Raw genomic sequence first — 22,194 nt, 5'->3', positions numbered from 1 at the left:
GGTTACAGCCGTCGTGAGGACATCGGTAAATTATGTAAACGGGATCTCAGACCTCCCACATCCCCACTCCCTCCAGCTCTATAAAAAGAGGTCACGTCTGCTCACGTGAGCAGGCGCCGTGGCACAAAGCAGACGCCTTCCTCACGTGGCCCCAAGCCCTGAGTGGGCACCAAAAGGCTCCTCCCCATACCCTGGGAATACACCCAGAAGCGGCCCCTGGTCAGCGTGTCCTGCTCCAGCCCTTCAAAGGATGGAGAGCACTCCCTGTCACCACTGACTTCTTAGAGAACTCAGGGAGCTGGAGCGGCCTCCCCAGCCTTGACCTGGACCCTGCCTCTCTCGGGGGTTTGTTTCTCCCTCCACTGCAGGATGGGGGCTTCCCAGGTGGCTCAGTGGTAAAGAATCTGCCTGCCCATGCCAGAGACATGGGTTCGATCCCTGGGTTGGGAAGATCCCCTGGAGGAGGAAATGGCCGCCCACTCTAGATCCCTTGCCTGGGCAATCCCATGGACCAAGGAGCCTGGTGGGCTAAAGTCCATGGAGTCGCAGAGTCAGGCAGGACTGAGCGCCTGAACAGCAACAACAACGTCTTTGAATTCTCTCAGCAGTGACTTGTCAGGGTAGGCAGGGGTGAAAGTGAGTTCTCAGAGCCAGGATGTGCAAGAGGAGGGGGCGTGGGATTCGATCGCCAGGTCTGAGATTCCAAAGTACGTCGGTCGTTCAGCAGAGCTGGGTTGTCTGCCCTCGACATGTCCTCTCCCACTGAAGGACGTTCGGCAGCAAATATTGCTTTACTGTTGTGCGACCTGTCACTGCCCGTGGGTAAGAATCACTTGTTCAGTTGACCTGAGCCGTGTATAAAGGGCCACAGCAGCTCCAGGCTGGTTTGTTAAAATACTTGTGTATTTACGTTATTTTTGTCTGCACTGAGTCTTCACTGCTGCTTGCTTTTCTGGTTGCAGCGAGTGGGGGCTGCTCTCTCCTTGTGGTGAGCTGGCTCCTCATTGCGGTGGCTTCTCTTGTTGCAGAGCACGGGTTCTAGGTGTGTGGGTTCAGTAGCTGAGACTTGAGGGCCCTAGGGTGCTGGCTCAGTGGCTGTGGTGCCGGGGTTTAGTTGCCCCATGGCATGTGGAATCTTACTGGACCAGGGATCGAACCCATGTCCCCTGCATTACAAGGCAGATTCTTAACCACTGGACCACCGGGGAAGCTCCCAGGCTGGCTTTCGCATCCTAATTGCTGGACAGATCCAGAGCTCTGCATAGGTGGGGTGGGGAGTCGGGGTGGAGTAGGGATTCGAGGGCAGAGTTGGGAGACTTGCTGGCTTTTGGTTGGCTGGGTCTGCTCTGGCCTAAGTGGCCCAGATGTCAGTCTGTCATTCCAACAAGGGCAGTAGGCAGTCCTTATTCTCCCAGGGGGATGTCATGTTTTACATGAAGCCTTATCATTTGCGTTTATCTAAGCCAGCGTCACACTATGTAAATAATATGCCCTAAAATGCAATGTTCTTCCCCTGGCCACCCCCACAAAAAAAAACCTCAGAGTACACAAACGTATTTCACATGGCATTTGCAGGAATTGTGCCTGTGGGTAAAGCAGGGACAGTATCCTGTGCAGTAATGCAGTGTTCTGTGCTCCTGCCCGGGACCATATCCGAGAGGGTGTTCAGTGCAGTGTTTCTTAAAGTTCTTGTCCAGGTCAGAACAGTCAATGGTGTCATCTTAGGATGCCCTGCCACGGTTGATAGGTGACGGCTGTCAGGGACACTGCAGAAAAGAATTGTGAGACCACATCAGGGTTTAACCAGAGTGTGCTGGGATCGATTAGCAATGCCTGCCATGGGCAGAGGAAGGGAGGATATGGTCTGCGTGCCATCCGGATCTCCCAGTCATCTAGACCCCTTATCGCGGTGCCGCCTGTGAACAGGCTCTGGAACCCATGAAGGCAGGGAGGGCCTACCCGAGGTGCTGTCTGCTCCATGGCCCCTGCCCTCCCTCCCAGGTCCCGGAAGCCATCCGCAAGTGTCAGCGCGCAGGCATCACTGTCCGCATGGTCACCGGTGACAACATCAACACAGCGCGGGCCATCGCCATCAAGTGTGGCATCATCCATCCCGGGGAGGACTTCCTGTGCCTTGAGGGCAAGGAGTTCAACCGAAGGATCCGCAACGAGAAAGGGGAGGTACGTGGCCCAGCACAAAGGGTCCTCAGAGGGCTGGGCCCGGATAGGGGGCCAGGAGGCACGGGCGTGCATGATAGCCAGCCAGTATGCCGCTCAGAGCCCAGTGGTCTAGGCAAGTCCCCTCCCTTATCTGGGGCTCGGTTTCTCTCTTGACCCTACCGACCTGCCCCTCCCCCATCCCTTTCCAGATTGAACAAGAGCGGATCGATAAGATCTGGCCAAAGCTGCGGGTGCTGGCTCGCTCCTCGCCCACGGACAAGCACACCCTGGTCAAAGGTAAGACCTGGGTGGGCCCGGGCAGTGCTGAGGTCCAGGCACCAGGCCTCTAGGGCTTTCCTGTCCTAGCACCTTAAGCTTCTTTCCAGGATGAAAGAGGCTCCCGCCTGGAACTCCTCATACCGGGGGACGCCCTAGGAGGCCGGCCAAGGGCCCCAGCGGCATGAGGAGGTGGTGGGCCTTTGCCCTAGGTCCCCCCTCCCATGGGCAGCAATGGGACTGAGGGCTGAGGAGCCCACCAACAGGCTGATTTGGGTGGTGTGTCTTGGTCAATGTTCAGTTTGAATGACTGGATACAGACCCTGCTGTTCCCATTTGATGCTGCCTTAACCACTGGGTCTGACACGCAGCCCACTTCCTTTGCGTATGTTCCCAGTCTGGCCCCACACCTTGTGAGTCTGAGAGCCTTGGCCGGCCTGGTCTCTAAGGACGCTGTCCCATGTGTGTGACCAGGACCCCGGGCATGGGCTGCCCTGGGAACAGTGATCTGAGACAGGAGGCCCAAAACCAGTGTCCTTCTTCCCTGACTCCTTCCAGGGGGAGGACACACCCCTCGCTGAGCCCATCTCACTGGCCAGATGCAGGGCACTTTCAGAGTCACACAGGCCTGAGTTAAAACCCTGGCTCTACCCCCTGTCCTGCTCTGTGGCCTTTGGCAAGTGTCCAGCCCCGGGACTCAATTTTCCATCTGTTGAGTGGCCATAAGGGGAAGTTTTCTGACTGAGGTCAGCCATAGGGCATCTTAGATTCGTCTTCCAAAGGTGCTGCCCAAAGACTCCAATGGAGGCAGACCTGGCCTTAGAAACACTGAGCCCCGAACTACAGGAGACCCCCCAACCCAGCTCCAATTTTTTTCAATCACTTATTCATTCATTCACTCATCCTCTTGACAAATGTTTACTGAGTATCTACTGTGTGTCAGGCCCATCTCTTGGCCAACGTGGCCCTTCCCTCTTGGATTTCATGGCCAGGTCTCACCCAGTAGAAACTGAATAGGTTGTTTCCCTGCACAGAGGCCACAGCGGTGGAAGAGGAGGCTGCCTGGGGCCCCCTGCTGGCCTCTCACTCCACCTGGGGTTGCTGTCAGATCGCAGGCTGTGGGATGGGGTTCAGGGGATGGACCTGTGTTTCAGGCAGGACAGGGAACCACACTGTGGAAGCCCAGAGGAGAAGATATCCTGGACTTTCAAGGGGTGGGAGGAAGTTTATTGGCTGGTCTGGGGCCTCCAGTGAGAGAGGGAGACGAGAGGAAGGGGCTGGAGAAGGGAGTCCCAGCCTCAGATCGCACGGGGCCTTGAACACGCGGTGGTGACCTGCACTGCTAGCCCAGGTGGTGAGCTGCAGGAGGGCCTTGATGGAGAAGCAGTGTTTTAGAAATCTCCCTCCCTGCTGCTGAGTGGAGAGCGGCCTGGAAATGGAGGGACCGCTGGGATGGTCCAGCTGTGAGAAGGGATGCCAGGGTCGGGCTGGGGACAGTGCAGGTGTGCTGGGAGTGGGTAGGTCTGAGAGCTCTCTGTGGATGGGACAGGCCTGGCCCGGATGGGGTGGAGGAAGAGGGGAGATGGGAGTCCAGGACTCCTCGGTGTGTTCCTGCCTGAGAGCCTGCTGCGAAGTTTACAGGGGGCAGCTGGGTGTTGGGAGGCGCACAAGAAGGGACAGATTTGAGGGGAAACGGATGCACGTGGTTTAGGAGGCTGGGCTGGAGGCCCTCTGACATCCCAGTGGAGGTGTCCATGGAGTCAGGGCTCAGGAGAGAGGCCAGGCCCCGCTGAAGGTAAAGGTGGCGCCTGTATGCCCCATGGGGGTGGAACTAGAGGAGCCGCCGAACCCAGGGAACTCCCACCTGAGCGGCGGGCAGAAGCGACTTCTTTCCCCCATCCTGCTCCTCTGGACCTCGCTCGCTCAGTGACGCGAGCCACATGTTGTCTGTTCACTGCTACTTGCTGAAGGTTTTATTAAGGATGAGTATCTAGAGAGTGGTCATTAGCAGATGGCAGAGCCCAGGCCTCCTCAGGTGTGACTGGCCCCCCGCCCCAAGCACAAGATGCTGGCAGAGCAGATGGGTGGCCCCCTGGCCAAACCTGGCTCCCCTGGAGAACAGAGAGGCCCCTGGGGTTAGGACAGGGAGGTGAGTTTGGCCAGGGTGGTCACTGCTGTGGCCATGGGCTGCAGAGAGCAAAGAGGACACGGGAGAGGCAGCAGGCCCCGACGAGGGGGTGTTGGTTGCAGCCAGCACTTGGCTAAGGGCCGCATGTCCCCTGCAGGTGCTGGGAGCTAGGATGAAGCTTGACAGAGTCAGGGGGTGGCAGGGCAGGGGCCAGAGAGGAGACTGTGCCAGCCTGGGCCCCCACCCCCAGGAGGGTCCCAGGGCCCTGAGCACACGCCCACCCTGCCCACAGGCATCATCGACAGCACGCACACGGAGCAGCGGCAGGTGGTGGCCGTGACGGGGGACGGCACCAACGACTGGGCCTGCTCTCAAGAAGGCCGACGTGGGCTTCGCCATGGTAGGAGCGCACGGGGGCTGGGGCAGCAGCTGGCAGGAGCCCACAGGCAGGGGCTAAGGGGGACGCGCGGACCGCCAGCTTCCAGCAGGGGGATGAAGGAACCCCGGTGCTCACTCCACTCACCCTCTGTCCACCTGACGCTCCCAGAGGTCCTGACGCTCAGCTTGGCCTCAGGAAGGGAGGAGAGAGCTTCGTGCAGCGATGGGTCTGGTGAAGGGAAGGGATAGAGTGGAAGGGCCCCCTTCCGGAAGGCAGAGGTTGGCCTCAAGGCTGGGTCCTGAAGAGTAGGGGTGGGGTGTGTGTGTGCTCGGGTGCATGTACACGTGTGTGTCCAGTGTGGTGCCTGGGTTCCTGCGTCAGCTGGACTCTGTCACTGGGAGAGGCAGCCGCCTGTCTCCCTGCAGCCAAGGGCTGACCAGCCTCGCTTGGGGAGGAGAGGGCAGGTGTTCCGAGGCCTGGCCTCTCCCAGCAACCACTGTGGGCAGACACGCTCCCATGTGGCCTGCAGTGCTGGGGATTCGTGTGTCTGTGGGGGCGGTGGTCGGGGGGTGAGGATGGTGCTGCTAGAGCCGCTCGCCTCTCCGGTCACCCCAGCCAGGCTCCTGTCCCCGTCCCCACAGGGCATCGCAGGCACGGACGTGGCCAAGGAGGCCTCGGACATCATCCTGACGGACGACAACTTCAGCAGCATCGTCAAGGCAGTGATGTGGGGCCGCAACGTCTACGACAGCATCTCCAAGTTCCTGCAGTTCCAGCTGACTGTCAACGTGGTGGCCGTGATCGTGGCCTTCACGGGCGCCTGCATCACGCAGGTGGGTCCTCCAGGGGTGGGCGAGGTGGGGCAGATGAAGCCCAGGGGAGGACGGGCACCACCCACAGGGGCTGTCCCAGGTTGTCACAGCTCTATGCCGAGGGACAGGAACCGCATCACAGAGCCACCCACATAGGCACCAGCCACACAGAGTGCAGGAAAGGAGGCTCAGAGAGGTGGCAGGACTAGCCCTAGGTCAGCCAGCCAGTGGAGATACCAGCCCTTGTTCCAGGAAGCAGGAGAGGGACCCTCCAGGGAGGCAGGGCCCCTGGCTACGTAAAGGGGCAGAGAGAGGCCGGCACCAGACAGGCAGCCAGCTGGCATCACGGAGCTGGTGCAGCCCTGGGAGCCCCAGCTCTGGCGTGGAGTGCGTCAGGGAAGGCCCGGGTGCCTGGGTTCCTGGGCTGGGTGGACTTGGTCACGGGGAGAGCAGGAGTTGGCCCCACCTTTACAGCCAGATCTCTAGCAGCCCCATGTCCTGGGCCCCGTGGAGCTGACAGGCAGGTCCCAGCCCCTGCAGCCTCATTGTTTCCTCACCCACCGCCTGCGATGGGAACAGCGTTGATCCCTGTTTCACAGAGGCAGAAACTGAGGCGCAGAGGATGGGCTAGCCAGGTGCCTGCCATTGCTCCCGCGGCCTCCTGCCTCCTTGTGGTCAAGGGCTGACCAGCCTCGCTTGGGCAGGAGAGGGAAGGCCTCTCCCAGCAACCATGTGGGCAGACAAGCTCCTGCCCGCAGGAGGCCCCAGAAACCCAGAGGCTCTGGAGGACAGAGGGGCCCGTGGGGTACCTGCCCAGTTCAGTTCAGTTCAGTTCAGTCACTCAGTCGTGTCCAACTCTTTGTGACCCTATGGACTGCAGCATGCCAGGCCTCCCTGTCCATCACCAACTCCTGGAGTTTACTCAAACTCATGTCCATCGAGTTGGTGATACTATCCAACCATCTCATCCTCTGTCGTCCCCTTCTGCCTTCAATCTTTCCCAGCATCAGGGACTTTTCTAATGAGTCAGTTCTTTGCATCAGGTGGCCAAAGTATTGGAATTTCAGCTTCAGCAACAGTCTTACCGAAGAATATTCAGGACTGATTTCCTTTAGGATGGACGGATTGGATCTTCTTGCAGTCCAAGGGACTCTCTAGAGTCTTCTCCAACACCACAGTTCAAAAGCATCAATTCTTCAGCGCTCAGCTTTCTTTATTGTCCAGCTCTCACATCCATACATGACCACCGGAAAACTGGAAAAACCATAGCTTTGACTAGACAGACCTTTGGCAGCCCACTCCAGTGCTCTTGCCTGGAGAATCCCAGGGACGGGGGAGCCTGGTGGCTGCAGTCCATGGGGTCGCTAAGAGTCGGACACGACTGAGCGACTTCACTTTCACTTTTCACTTTCATGCATTGGAGAAGGAAATGGCAACCCACTCCAGTGTTCTTGCCTGGAGAATCCCAGGGACGGGAGAGCCTGGTGGGCTGCAGTCCATGGGGTCGCTAAGAGTCGGACACGACTGAGCGACTTCACTTTCACTTTTCACTTTCATGCATTGGAGAAGGAAATGGCAACCCACTCCAGTGTTCTTGCCTGAGAGAATCCCAGGGACGGGGGAGCCTGGTGGGCTGCTTCTATGCAGTAGCACAGATTCGGACACGACTGAAGCGACTTAGCAGCAGCAGCAGCAGTACCTCTGTCTTGAAGAGCTGTGTGGCCCAGGGAATGCTGTTCCCTTTGTTGTATTCTGAGCCCTTGAGGACGCAAATGGCAGCTCCCAACACCCCAGCCCTGAGAGTGAGAGCCCTGGGTGGAGGGTGGCTGGAGCGGAGGTGGGGAGGGGGTGTCCCTTCTGCTCACCAGGCCCTTCTCTCCTGCTCTGTGGACAAGAGGCTCCCTCTAGTGATGGCTTAGGGAGGAACAGCCACTCACGCCAAGTTTCTTGGAGACCAGCTGGTGTCACACGGGGAAACTGAGGTGCCGAAGGGACTGTGTTTGCCTGAGGTCTTGGATTGAGTTGGTGGCAGGGCTGTGAAGGCCTTGGTGAGGACAGGGGGACCCTGACGCCATGGTGCATGTAATTAGAGGAGGCTGATGGGCAGGAAGAAGCTGAGGGGAATGGGGAGCATGACTTAGCTGGGGCACAGGTGGGAGGGGTGGCCTGGGGGAGGGGAGGTGATAAATATCTAGGAGGTGAATGAGGTGTGAGGTGTAGGCGGTGGGGCCTCAGGAGCCACACTGAGAGGACCATGGGGCAGGGAACAGCCCACCCCAGGCTGTTAGGTATACAGGGCCTGTGAGCTTCCGGGAGGAGGTGTCCCATGTGGGCGAGGCTGCAGCCGCAGGGCCAGGTCTGGGCTGGAGGGACGGTGATGTGGGGAGAGGTAAGCAAATGCATCAGGGCGGCAGGGCTGAGGAATGGGCCACAGGGGACACAAATATAAAAGGTAAGGGAAGAAGGAGCTGGAGAAGGAGGAGTCAGAGAGAAGGGTGCCCAGAGAGGGGGCAGGGTGCAGTCAGGTTCCTCGAGGTTCAGTGAGACGAGCCTGGAAAATTATGCCTCAGTCTGTGACAAGAAAGCTGGTGCTGCCCTTGGGGAAAGGCATTTTGGGGGGTGTGGAGGTGTGAGGATAGGGTGGGGGACAAAGGATGGGGTCTACACGCCTTCAGGCAGCATAGACCACAGGATAGTACTGTGCACAGAAGCGTAGGAATATGTGATCCCGGACTCAGCCAGGGAGACACGTGGAAGGATCCACCCCAGAATGTGGATGGCAGGAAACCCATAGTGGTGAGATCCTTGATGAGGTTTGGCTTCCTCTGTTCCTTGCCCAGAGTTTCTACCAGGAAAACTTTTTTTTTTTTTTTTTTTTGGTGGAGTTATGAGACATACAGTACTTGCTTCAAGTAAAGGTAAAAGGTGAAGAGAAATTGGGTGGTGGTGAAGAGAAACGGCATGGGCCTAACAGAAGCAGAAGATGTTAAGAAGAGGTGGCAAGAATACACAGAAGAACTGTACAAAAAAGATCTTCATGACCCAAATAATCACGATGGTGTGATCACTCACCTAAAGCCAGACATCCTGGAATGTGAAATCAAGTGGGCCTTAGAAAGCATCACTATGAACAAAGCTAGTGGAGGTGACGGAATTCCAGTTGAGCTGTTTCAAATCCTGGAAGATGATGCTATGAAAGTGCTGCACTCAATATGCCAGCAAATTTGGAAAACTCAGCAGTGGGCCACAGGACTGGAAAAGGTCAGTTTTCATTCCAATCTCAAAGAAAGGCAATGCCAAAGAATGCTCAAACTACCGCACAACTGCACTCATCTCACACACTAGTAAAGTAATGCTCAAGATTCTCCAAGCCAGGCTTCAGCAATACATGAATCGTGAACTTCCAGCTGTTCAAGCTGGTTTTAGAAAAGGCAGGGGAACCAGAGATCAAATTGCCAACATCCGCTGGATCATGGAAAAAGCAAGAGAGTTCCAGAAAAACATCTATTTCTGCTTTATTGACTATGCCAAAGCCTATGATTGTGTGGATCACAACAAACTGTGGAAAATTCTTCAAGAGATGGGAATACCAGACCACCTGACCTGCCTCTTAAGAAACCTACATGCAGGTCAGGAAGCAACAGTTAGAACAGGACATGGAACAACAGACTGGCTCCAGACAAGAAAAGGAGTATGTCAAGGCTGTATATTGTCACCCTGCTTATTTAACTTCTATGCAGAGTACATCATGAGAAACACTGGGCTGGAAGAAGCACAAGCTGGAATCAAGATTGTCAGGAGAAATATCAATAACCTCAGATATGCAGATGACACCACCCTTATGGCAGAAAGTGAAGGGGAACTAAAAAGCCTCTTGATGAAAGTGAAAGAGGAGAGTGAAAAAGTTGGCTTAAAGCTCAACATTCAGAAAATGAAGATCATGGCATCTGGTCCCAGCACTCCATGGGAAATAGATGGGGAAGCAGTAGAAACAGTGTCAGACTTTATTTTGGGGGGCTCCAAAATCGCAGCAGATGGTGACTGCAGCCATGAAATTAAAAGACACTTACTCCTTGGAAGGAAAGTTATGACCAACCTAGATAGCATATTGAAAAGCAGAGACATTACTTTGCCAACAAAGGTCCATCTAGTCAAGGCTATGGTTTTTCCTGTGGTCATGTATGGATGTGAGAGTTGGACTGTGAAGAAAGCTGAGCACCAAAGAATTGATGCTTTTGAACTGTGGTGTTGGAGAAGACTCTTGAGAGTCTCTTGGACTGCAAGGAGATCCAACCAGTCCATTCTAAAGGAGATCAGTCCTGGGTGTTCTTTGGAAGAAATGATGCTAAAGCTGAAACTCCAGTACTTTGGCCACCTCATGTGAAGAGTTGACTCATTGGAAAAGACTCTGATGCTGGGAGGGATTGGGGGCAGGAGGAGAAGGGGACGACAGAGGATGAGATGGCTGGATGGCATCACTGACTCGATGGACATGAGTTTGGGTGAACTCCGGGAGTTGGTGATGGACAGGGAGGCCTGGCGTGCTGCAATTCATGGGGTCGGAAAGAGTCGGACACGACTGATTGACTGAACTGAACTGAACTGAAAGAGAAATTGGATGGTAGTGAAAAGGGGGCAGGCTGCCAGGCATTGTTTGTGAGACAGGAGAAGCCCGAGTCATTGACTCACTGATGGTTGAGGGGAAAGAGGCAGCAGGAAGCAGGGGAGCTGGGGTCTATGTGGAAGATGCTTGCGGGGGCTCTTGACCTGAGCCTGGACGAGAGACATGGCCAATGGGGGCTGGAGGGCAGGAGTGCAGATGGCGGGGGTGTGGCTATATTGACAAAGCACAGGGTGTGGAAGTGGTGGCCAGGATGCCTGGGGCTTGATTTTTCTCCCTGGGGGAGAAGACAGCGCTGAGCTGGGTAGGGCTGGGTGGTTCTCCGCGGAAGGCCTCGCAAACCTACTCAGCACCCACTCTGGAACCCTGGGGTGGGCTGGCCAGCCAAGGGAGACACACTGGCAGAGCCGGCCTCAAGGGGAGCTGTGTACACCCTGGCGATGAGCCCCACGCCAGGCACATCAGGGCAGTGGGTGGCCAACCTCCCATGATGAATATCTGGGAGCTATTCATCACTACCGTCTCACCCGTGGTCCCCAGGACTCCCCGCTGAAGGCTGTGCAGATGCTCTGGGTGAACCTCATCATGGACACGTTTGCCTCCCTGGCGCTGGCCACTGAGCCACCCACCGAGACCCTGCTCCTGAGGAAGCCGTATGGCCGCAACAAGCCCCTCATCTCTCGGACCATGATGAAGAACATCCTGGGCCATGCCGTCTACCAGCTCACCCTCATCTTCACCCTGCTCTTCGTCGGTGAGTCCCCTGCCTTGCCCACCCAGGACTCCATGGCCCAGACCCGGCCGCTCTGGACTCCCAGTCACCCGCCTGTTTGCTGAGGAGGTAATGGGGGCCCAGAGAGGTGAAGTTGGTGGCTTGGGGTCACACAGCAAATCTTGGGTAGAGCCAGGCCCTGGCCCAGGTCTGACAACCCCAAAGACTAGGCTTTTTCCTCTGATGACAGCTCTGGACACTGTGTACACACTGTGCGAGGCAGGGCTTCATGCCAGTCCCCCAGGAGCCCGAGACACCAAGGGGAGTGACCGGCCCCTGCTCTCATCTCTCCCACACTTGACCTTGCCCCGTAGAAGGCTCCTCACCAAGGCCTCCTGGAGAAGAGCCACATACCTGCCTACAAGCCAGCTGTTTTCTTGGGCACCTGTGCCACCACCCCCATGACAAAGAGGCACCAGGGACAGAGACGGGAGGTGACTTGCCCGAGGACATGCAGCCAGCCTGAGGGGGCACCTGGGCTGAGAAGAGACCTGGCTGGAACTCAGATTGGCCTGGCTTCCAGGGTGCTTCCAAGGTGATCTGACCCCTGACACCTGGAGGTGCCCAGAGGCAGGCAGATGGTGGCACAGGGTCACACAACAAACTGGGGCCAGTGGGATTCCCCAGATCCCTGAGCTGGGCTTTCAACGCCAATGAGCCTGGATGGGGCTGGGGCGTGAGCCCATTTCTCAAAGGGCAGTTCTTATTTGCTGTGCTGGCAGGATAGTTGTAAAGATGATTGTGAGAAGCCTTAGAGGATGTTCGGGAATGCAGAGCTAAGAGACACTCACAGAGAAAGCTGTCGGTTGGGGAAGAAAGGAGGAGAAGGCCCCTGGTTTACTCGCTGGCTTCCCTACGTGAGCATCTGCTCTGGGTGCTTCTGGGTTCAGCTAGACTCTCACCGTCAGAAAACCCCACAAGCCCTCCCGGCACCAGCTTGTGCAGCTTTGCCAAAGGACACAGGATGGCATCAGGCATGCCGTGGGTGGTGTCTGCAGAGCAGCCGGGAGCTGTGTTGCCCCCACCACATGACAGCCCCCGTGGTGTCATTCTCAAAGAATGAGGCCACCTGGGTGGGTCTGGAGCCAGCCCGGCCTGGAAGGCTCAGCATCCATATAGGAACTCGTCTCTCTTGTAACAGCCCCTTGAGCTCCCAGAGGTCTCCACAAGCACATGCTCAGTTACAGGCAGCCACACTTTGGGGGGAACCCAAAGCTACGGCTTCCGTGGTGGCTCAGACAGTAAAGAATCTGCCTGAAGTGCAGGAGACCTGGGTTCAGTCCCTTGGTCAAGAAGATCCCCTAGAGAAGGGAATGGCTACCCTCTCCAGTATTCTTGCCTGGAGAATTCCAAGGACAGAGGAGCCTGGTGGGCTATAGTCCGTGGAGTCTCAGAGAGTCAGACACAACTGAGTGAGAAACAGCAGAAGCGCAGAAAGCCAAGGCCTCTCGCCAAACGTTCCGAGGCCACGCCCTGTCCTCCCAGTCCAGAGGAGTTTGCTGACCAGGGGCTGCTTTTTATAAGTCCTGTTGCCTGGAGGCACAGCTGGCCTCCCGCCTTTATCAGATTTCCTCAAAAAAGTGGAAGAAAGTTCACCCAAGGCACTTGGCCCCTAAAGAAAGGGTACTGTTACCCCTTCACTTACACCCCGTGGCGCAGGCCCACCTAGCCCCCCAGTGTCCAGAGAGTGCCTCCCGCATCTGGGTGACCCTCCTGGCTGCTCAGAAGAGACCCCCGCACAGGGCCAGGCGTCCCCCTGGTCCCGACCCTCAGCCCGGCTCCTGCCCTCTCCCGACTTGGCAGGCGAGAAGATGTTCCAGATCGACAGCGGGAGGAACGCACCCCTGCACTCGCCGCCCTCCGAGCATTACACCATCATCTTCAACACCTTCGTCATGATGCAGCTCTTCAACGAGATCAACGCCCGCAAGATCCACGGCGAGCGCAACGTCTTCGACGGCATCTTCCGGAACCCCATCTTCTGCACCATCGTGCTGGGCACCTTTGCCATCCAGGTACCAGGCCCCCATGCTGGCCTGGCCGGCGGGGGGCAGCAGCGGGCAGCCGGAGCCCCTCGGCAGTGCCATGGGAGTCCAGACCTCTGCGCTGGCCCCTGATGGCCTTTCTGTCTCTCTCTCCCCCCTTTCCTCTCCAGATAGTGATCGTGCAGTTTGGGGGGAAGCCCTTCAGCTGCTCCCCGCTGCAGCTGGACCAGTGGATGTGGTGCATTTTCATCGGGTTAGGAGAGCTCGTCTGGGGCCAGGTGGGTACTGCAGGTGGGCAGCGCAGGAGGGGCCTCTCGGCAGGGACGCCCCGGAGACAGCATTGGCCGGGGGACTCCAGGATCCTCTCCCATAGGTCCCGGCTCCTGCAAGGACTAGCTGTCTGGCCCCCATTTCTGGGGGCTGGAGCAATGGGGGTTGACCCTGGTCTCACATGATGGTCATCTGGGTATCGCCACTGTGATTTTTGCTTCCATCTGTATACTGCCGAGGGGCTTCCCAGGTGGTGCTGGTGGCAAAGAACACACCTGCCAACGCAGAAAGATGCCACAGACGAGGGTTCACTCCCTGGGTCGGGAAGGTCTCCTGGAGGAGGGCATGGCAGCCCATCCTAGTATTCTTGCCAGGAGAATCCCATGGACAGAGAAACCGGGCCAGTGGGCTACATACAGTCCATGGGGTCTCAAAGAATCACACACGACTGAAGCGGCTGAGGACACACGCATGCACACACATACCACTGATCCTGTTATTTGGTATTTTCTTTTAATCCTGTCTGAAAAGGCAACTTATATTACTAACATGATTGGAAAATAAGTATTATTTGTCATAAACAGAAGCTGACAAAAAAAAGTAATGAGACCAATGTTATTAAAGTCTAACTAGATGTCATGGCCAGCCAAGGCTCAGAGCCTGAGGCGGCCAGTCGCAAAGGGTGTCACAGGGGTTGTGACGCCCAGCAGAAGCTCCTGCAGAGAGCTCTGAGGGAATGTAAGAGGGGTGATCTCTGCTGCATCGTGGCACAGTGCCTGCAGCCATCCGTGACCCTTCGAGGCTCTGGGGAACCCTGGGCTGGATCCTCTCCAGAACGTTCCCCCACCAAGCCACACGCATACGCACACATGCACCATCACGAACTCATAGCTTGCAGCTCAGAGGACATGGTGTCTGGAGCTGGATCTAGGCAGAGGGCCCCAGCAGACCTAAGACATTGGTCTTGCCTTCAAGCTGTTTCCGGGCTAAAGTGGGAAACTCCAGTGACAGAAATTAACTAGAAGGTCAACAAGGAATTTTAGTTTCACTCAAAATAACCTTCTTTAAACTTCAGAGTATCTTTGGAGAGTTGATAAACTAGATTTAACTTAGCAAGCCCATTCCCGGGGCACCTTTGAGCCTGGACATCTTTGTCTCATGAGGGCCTGCTCCCTCAGGGAGCCCTTGGCGTCTGGATGAGCTGGTTCCTGACCAACCCCTAAGGACAATGCCACCTCAGACTCCCAGGGAACCCCTGAGAGTATCCAGGCCAGCCCCTCTCTGTCCCTAGAGAAGATGTAAGGGGCCTCTGACCCCAGCCACCTCAGTTACCCCATAGGGCCTGCCACTCAGGCCTCAGCCCTATGGACAAGCCCTTTGGAGGAAGAGTAAGAAGGAAGACATTGCCCCCTCCCATATTGCCTTCCCCTCCAGGAGGGCAGACATTCCAAGAGTCTCCCAGCATTCACTGCCCCCAGGCACCTAAGCTCCAAGCCCCTGTTGCCCAGGGTTGGGCACCCCAGGGACCTCAGGAAGAATAAGCCAGTGACTTAGACACACGATCTCCAACTCTGAGAACTGCCTCCCAGCTTTCCAGAAGGGAAAGCTAGAGCTCAGAGGGGTCACATGACTTGCCCAAGGTCGCGTGACCAGTGAAGTCTGGGGTAGTCAAAGGCACGTGTGTGTCCAGCTCCCAAGATTTCCCACCGCGTCCTGCAGACTCTGGATGAGCGAGGGAGTTAGAAAGAAATCTCAAGATTGGGTTGGGGAAGAGGGGAGGTGAGTTGAGAGTAACTAGGTGAGTGAGTGACAGGAGCCGGCCCCCTCCGCTGCTGCTGACGCTAATGGCTGGGCCCCTTTGCAGGTCATCGCCACCATCCCGACCAGCAGGCTCAAGTTCCTCAAGGAGGCGGGCAGGCTCACGCAGAAGGAGGAGATCCCCGAGGAGGAGCTCAATGAGGACGTGGAGGAGATAGACCATGCCGAGCGCGAGCTGCGGAGGGGCCAGATCCTGTGGTTCCGAGGTCTGAACCGGATCCAGACGCAGGTATGGGCGGCTCCCGGGGCGGGTGGGCGGTGATGGAGATGAGGGGCGGGCCCAGACCCCACCCTCTGATCAGCCTGGGGTACCCACGCTCTCCGCAGGCACTCTCCCTAGCTGTGCGAGGGAATGTCCCACCTCCGCCATCCACTGGGCGAGGGGGTCACACCAGGGTCACGCCCACAGTGGACTTTGTGGGGAGGGGTGGCTCTGAGGGCCGATGAGTGGGGGCTCCCTTCAGGGCTGTTGGGGGGCGGTGGATCAGGGCTGCCGGGCGGGCACCAGGAGGCCACGAGGGCGGCTTGAGGCCAGGGAGGGCCCCAGATTCTCCCGGCCAGGGGGTCAGCCCTGAGGCCCGGCTCTTCTGCGCATGCACGCACAGCTTCCTCCTGGGGTTGGGTGGGGGGTGCTTCAGGCACTCCCCCAGGCCCCACTGGGGCATTGAGTCAGTTTTGGGGAACAAAGTTCGGTTTTAAAACACACACTGCAAGGACACAGATGCAGAACACTGCGCGGGATGTGTGTCCAGCCAAGAGCTGATTTCTTCCCCAGAACAGAGCCTGCCACCAGGCAACGCACGCCAAGACGGTGCGGCCCCTGCACTCACAGCATCCCTCTCCCTGGGTCAGCGTTACAGTTCCCAGGGTGCTTTCACAGCCCTGCGTGGCAGTTCCCAGGGTGCTTTCACAGCCCTGCGTGGCGAAGAACAAAGAGACCCAGAGACCAAGAATGGGGCAGTCAGTCTCCTGCCTAGCCAGCCTGGGAAGGTCATGGCGCCCCACCCCACCTCCGCACCCTCTGGGAAGCCTGTCAGGGGCCCCCAGGCCTCAGGCTCGCAGCCCCACATGGCCACCCACTGCATTTCCACCCATTTGCAACACAAACAGATCACCTGGCCTGCCTCACCCTGCACAGGGCGCTGTCCCAAACATCTCCTGGGCCTTTCCAGCCCCCCACCTAGCTTTAGGGGTAACTGATGCTCGGGAGACAGCCCTTTGTGAGTGCTGGGTTCAGGGAGCAGCTTGCAGACTCAGAGCCTCCTGACGGCCAGCACTGTGGGCTCTGGAACTAGCCCTCCTGGTGGCCCCTGCCGCCCCCCACTGCCCCCAAGGGCTGGCAGCTGTCACACAGAGCCCTGGTGCTGACCCAGCCCGACCACCAAGGCCTTCAGGAGGACTCCAAGGACTGTAGTTTCTTGAGTGGGCACAAGTCCCCTCCAGCCTGACTCTTATGGACCACTAAATGGGTCAGTGCTTTGTCACAGCTTAGCCCTGCCAGGTAGGTTGGTGGCATCGCCCCTTCTGAAGGACAAGAAATTGCCTCCGGGCAGTGACCTGTCCAATGTCACCTAGCTCGTACATGACAGAGCGGGTATCTGGGCCAATGTCGGTCCTCCCCGGAGTCCCCTCCTCACCACTCCGGCTCCACGCATGGTCCCAGGGGCTGAGCACCCCCTCTGCCTACAAACCCCACATTTAACATCCCCCCCAGGCCTGCCCCAAGCCCACCGGCACCCCGGCCGCTAGCGTGGTGCTGCTGCCGGGCCCTGGGTCTCCCCGCTCTCCCCGGGCCCCGGGAAGCCCAGGTGCCCGACTGAGCAGACGTCTCTCAGAGCCTTGGACGTGTCTGGTATTGTCGTCTTGGTGTAAGTGGCGTGTCGTCTTGCCGTGGCTGCGGCTGTCCTCGTGGCGTGGCGCCTGTCAGTCGTGAAGCTGTCGTGTCTGTTCTCTTCGCAACTTGCCTCGTTCTCTCCTCCGTTGCAGATTGAAGTAGTCAATACTTTCAAGAGCGGGGCCTCCTTTCAGGGGGCCCTGCGGAGACAATCCTCCGTCACCAGCCAGAGCCAGGACGTAGCCAATCTCTCTAGCCCTAGTCGAGTGTCGTTGTCCAATGCTCTTTCCTCTCCGACCAGCCTTCCTCCTGCTGCAGCTGGGCGTGAGTGTGACCCCCTTACCGCCTCGGGAGCCGCCACTGCCAGCGCCGCGGGGGGCAGGCGGGCAGGGGCTGGGGGGCAGCCAGCCGCTCATGGTTAGGCCCAGGGAGCTGAGGGGCCCCAGCCGTTGAGGAGGTGGGTCCCAGATGATCAGCCAACCACAGCCAGGCACGGGGTGGCAGTCCCTTGGCGGGTCAGGGGCGTCTGGAGTCAGGGTCAGGGGTTACCCACCAGGCCGTCGTGGGGTCGGGAGGGTCACGAGTGGTCAGTCTGGGTCAGTCAAAGGAGCACCGTCACTCAGGGAGGTTTCAGTGATCAAATGGTCACAGTCCCCCATAGGGTCACAGAGGCCAAGTGGGGGTGCAGTCAGCTGGGGGGTATGAGGTGTCCCAATCAGTGTAGGGTCAGGAAAAGCCTGGCTTATGAGGGTCAGAGTTGGCCAGGAGATCACAGTCTTGCAGTTGAAGTCAGGCCAAGGGTCACTGTGGGTCAAGGGAGAAAAGGCTCTCGGGTCCCGGTCAGCCACAGCGAGGGCCCCCCAGAGGGCGCGCTGGAGGTCAGGGATCACGTTGGTCAGGGCACCCGGGCCCCGCGGGGACCGCAGCCCTGTGCCCCGCCGTGCAGACCCTCCGTCCTCCGCCCTGTGCATCTGATAGCCCCGGCTGCCTCGTGTACTCTCCTCCCGGCAGCAGGGCTTGGAGCACAGCGAAGGCCTGAGCCCTCCCTGGAAGGGACAAGGCGCCTGACCCCATTCCCGTTGACCTCAGCAGAGAACGGCCCGGTCTCATCCGGGCTGGCTGCCGGCAGGCTCGTGGACCTGGTCCGACCCTCAGCTTCCTCCTTCCTCATCGAAGGGGCAGCCTAGGAGTCTGAGCCCCTCCGTCAGCTTCCTCCCACGAGCTCATCTCCTTATACCATGGCTTCCACCCAAGGTCACTCATCTCTGGCCTTGTCTAGATCTTTCTGAACCCCCCCAATGGCCTCGGGCCCCAGAGGGCATGAGAAGATCCTGTTTACCACCTGCCTCCCTTCCCTGGTCTCTAGTCAGCCCCTCCCAACCACGGGGGAGCTGCAGTCTGGTCCTCTCTCTCCCAGCTGTGTGCTCACTCCCAGCCCTTGGGCTTCTTTCATGAGACTCCAGGCCTCGTCTCTTGTAGTTTATAAGCGGCCTCTATCCTCTTCTAAGCACAGAAGACCCAAAACACACATCCTCTGCCACCAGGCAAGAGAGGACCGTGTGCTGGGTGGGCACGATGCTGCCCGAGCCCTCAGGCAGGAGGCGCAAGTCACAGGGTGCTGTTGATGGTGTGTCCCACGAACCCTTCCGTGGGTGCAGTCCCACCAGGTACGCGAGATGACAGGAGGCAGGCAGAAATGAGGCAAAACCCTGTCCTGGTTCATCAGCATGAAAACACAACGATGGGGAAACCAGAGGAGCCAAGGTGAAGTGGGGCCGTTTGAGCAGATGGTGCCTGAGCCTTGTTTCCAGCAGGCCTTGTCACTGGAAGTCAGTGCCAGGCTCTCTCTGGGCAGAAGGCACTTTGATCCCACCCGCTTCTCCCTTCACACCAGAGAGGCCCCGCCTCAGAGGGAGGCCCGCATCCATCGGCCCTACTCCTGTGTCAGCCAAGCCGTGGCCTTGCTCAGCGGTGCCTCCTACCTCCAAGCATGGAGACCAGAAGTGCTCGGGGCTGAACAGCCAGTGGGAAGTCCCTTTCTGCCCGTTCCCACGTCCCTCCTGCGTCCCTCCAGCAGGTCTGACTGCCAGGAGGCGGCCTCCAGGTCCAGTCCTTTGTCCTCCCTGGCTCGGTCTCTTTCTTGCAGCGTGGCGCCCTGCTTGTCCTGGCCAGCATGGAGCTCACAGCGCTCCGGGCCACCCCGCAGCCTCTCACTTGTTCGGCCTCGCATCTTAGCTCTCACGGTCTCGAGGAAAGCACAGTCGTCTCGAGTCCTTTCTCCTGTTCTTTATAAAACCACTCAGTAAGGCCAGTCCTGGGCCAATTGGTTCTCAACACTCTTCCTTCAGAGAAATGCCCATCTCCACCTGCCCTTCGCTCCCTTTGTCTAAGGCAGCTTCCTTTCAGGCCAAGTTGATCCCTTTACCCCATGAGGTGGCCCAGCTTTGGAACAGCTTTTGAGAAGGAGCCTACAGGTCTTGCCCACGACCCGTCATTTTCTCAGAGGACCCTAAAGGGGCTGCTCAAGCATGACTCCCTCGCCCAAGCACCATCCTGCACCTCTCCAGGCATCACGCCTCCTTAGGGGTCTTGCATTCTTACCTGTGATTGTAGAATCCAGCCTGAGACTCTGGGTCCCTGCTGGGACCTTTTCTTGAGCATCAGGTCTCCAAAAAGCCTGGACATCCCCCTGCACGAGGGTACTTGTTCCAAAAGGGATCAAAGCCTTTGTGGTCTCAACACACAGATTTAGGTCAACACAGTCATGACGTGAACTCTAAATATATACTCCTTAGTTTCTCCTTTGGTTGAATAGTTTCTATAGTCATGTTGCCTCCTCTGGTCTCTAGGGACTCCAGGAGCCCTCTGGGTACCAGGCAGGTCCCTCCAGAAGCCCAGAGGCTCTCTTGGCACAGGGTGTGAAGCAGGTGGCCAGAAAGCAGGGCCCCACAGGGGGTGGAAGGAGAGATGGGTTGCCCCTGCCTCCTCCGAGCAGGATCACCCCCCGCCCCAGGACTCTGAGTAAAAGAAGGTGCCTGCTGAGGCAAAGAGCACCTGGGCTCTCTGCACCTCTGTTGCTGTTCAGTCCCTCTCATGTCCGACTCTTTCAACCCCACGGACTGCAGCACCCCAGGCTTCCCTGTCCTTCACCACCTCCGGAGTTTGCTCAGACTCATGCCCATTGAGTCAGTGATGCCATCCAGTCTTGGAAGGAGTCCAACCATGGCCATCAGAAGTGACCTTGGAAGGAGTCCAACCATGGTCCCCTGGGCCATCAGAAGTGACCACAGAGACCTAGGGGAGGGCTGTGAGTGTGAGGCTGACTTCTGGAACACCCCCAGCAAGTCACACATCCCTCCCCCAGCACGACTGTGAGACAGAGGGGCCCCAGCAAACGGATGCCCTGCGGTGACCGGAGAGTATGGTCAGACTGACATTCCAATGATCAGAAGGAGACTCTGGCCCATGACCTCACTTTCCTCTTCCGATTCACTCAAAAGCGAGTTTCTCACCCAGAAACTTAATGGCACACCCCTAATACTTGAGCCTCGCCCACTGTTTTCCAAAGCACTTGCCCACATCCTCCTCTCCACATGCACCTCACAACTGAAATGGAAAGAGGGAGAACTGCCAACACCTCCATTTGCGGGAGCGAGTCTCTGAGGCTCAGAGAAGTGGCCTGACTTGGCCAAGATCACACAGCACGTGAGTGCCAAGAGACCTGACTCCAGAGTCCCCCGTTTTCCCCACCACTCGCACCATTGCCAGACAAGCCCACAGAGGTTGAGTTTCCACTATGGAACCAGTGCCTACGCCTGCAGCCACATGCAGTGAAAAGCAGCCAGTGCTCTGGGGCCAGGGGGGCAGGGAAGCCATTCCTCCTCTGGAGATTTCCATCAGCCTGGCAGTGACTGGGGCAGGGGCGTCCTCCCATCAGCGATCAGGAACAGAGTTAGCATTCAGGTCTAGGATGCAAGGCCAACCTCCACGGCTCCTCTCTCTCTTACTCCCGCAAATTCCTAACCCATCTCAGGCCGTCTTCATATTTAGCAATTTCGTAGCATGCTCTACGTTCATGAGTGAAGTTCCTGTTCCTTCGAACCAACCAGGCCCAGAGCATCAGACTCCTAACCCCAGACCGGCCACTTTACCAATGCCTTCCCAGTCTAGAGAGGGCATGCCCCCTCCCAGCCCCCTTCAGATTTCAGGCTTTGAGGACTGCTAGGATGAGGAGTCTGCGTCTCTTAGATGGGGGATGAAGGAGAAGGGAAGGAAAGGAAGCCGGAGCTCTCATTAGCATCCTGGTAACTAATTTAGTGCTACCTTGGGTTGGCGAGAAAATGGCTTGCTTCTGGTTGGGGGTGGGGGGGAGCCCAGACCTCTCCACTGTCTGAATATTCCATGTGTTTGTTTCCCTAGAGGGCTAGAGAACCCTGGACACAGAGTTCAGCAAGAGAGAGTGAAATTAAAAGAGGTTGTGAGTCTTTAACCTTGAGCCTGAAATGAATGTGAATCAACCCCAGACTCTTGGCTTCCTTGAAGCCGGGTAAACATTCGAGTATGTCCAACCCACCCCAGACCGGGACCTATGCATTTCCTTTAGAGCACCCCGCCTCCCCACCCCTTTGTGCTGATGAAACCAAAACATCTGAAGACCCCAGACCCTTCCTCTCTTCCCCCTCACCCCACGTCCCAGGGCAGCTTACGCCAGCAAAGGCCCATCCCCAGGGCAGGCAGGGAAGGGGAGACGGAAGAGCTTTTCTTCTTCCCATACTGTTTTCCATTTCAGCCGCGAGAGATCCGCAGTGGAGACTTGAAACGGCCGTGGCGGGGTGTCCCGGAAAGTCTTGTCCCCACAGTCTTTGTCCAGAGCAGTTCATTCTTTCTGTCGTCTCCATTCCAGGGGGAGGGCGAGGGGTCTGCATCTCATTGTGTGTTGTCCCCTCCACGTTGTCAGTCACACAACAGGGTCCTGCCACCATCCCTCCTCCTCCACCAGGCGCTCCCCGGCTGGCGTCTCATTGCAGCTCAGCCTCCGAACACTCTGGGCATGGGGCTGAGCAGCTACAGCGGTCATTACTGTCCCCATTATACAGTTAGGAAGACTGAGGCCTGCAACATCTTTTTTGTTGTTTTCAC

The 22,194-nt window shown here is 57.7% G+C and overlaps 1 protein-coding gene across 1 annotated transcript in view; it reads left to right on the top strand.

Annotated features, from left to right (window-relative positions):
* ATP2B2 (ATPase plasma membrane Ca2+ transporting 2) overlaps positions 1-22,194 on the top strand; it is a 378,813-nt gene that overhangs the window by 349,296 nt on the left and 7,323 nt on the right. Inside the window, 9 exon segments of the mRNA XM_018038308.1 lie at positions 2,002-2,181; positions 2,370-2,457; positions 4,857-4,924; positions 4,926-4,964; positions 5,585-5,776; positions 10,917-11,130; positions 12,952-13,163; positions 13,304-13,411; positions 15,268-15,450. Of these exon segments, the coding sequence (XP_017893797.1) occupies positions 2,002-2,181; positions 2,370-2,457; positions 4,857-4,924; positions 4,926-4,964; positions 5,585-5,776; positions 10,917-11,130; positions 12,952-13,163; positions 13,304-13,411; positions 15,268-15,450 (1,284 nt within the window).

The sequence above is a fragment of the Capra hircus genome, chromosome 22 (assembly GCF_001704415.2).
Source record: "Capra hircus breed San Clemente chromosome 22, ASM170441v1, whole genome shotgun sequence".
Classification (NCBI taxonomy): Eukaryota; Metazoa; Chordata; class Mammalia; order Artiodactyla; family Bovidae; genus Capra; species Capra hircus.
The sequence above is the reverse complement of the archived record's forward strand: the minus strand, read 5'-3'. Positions and strand labels throughout refer to the sequence as shown.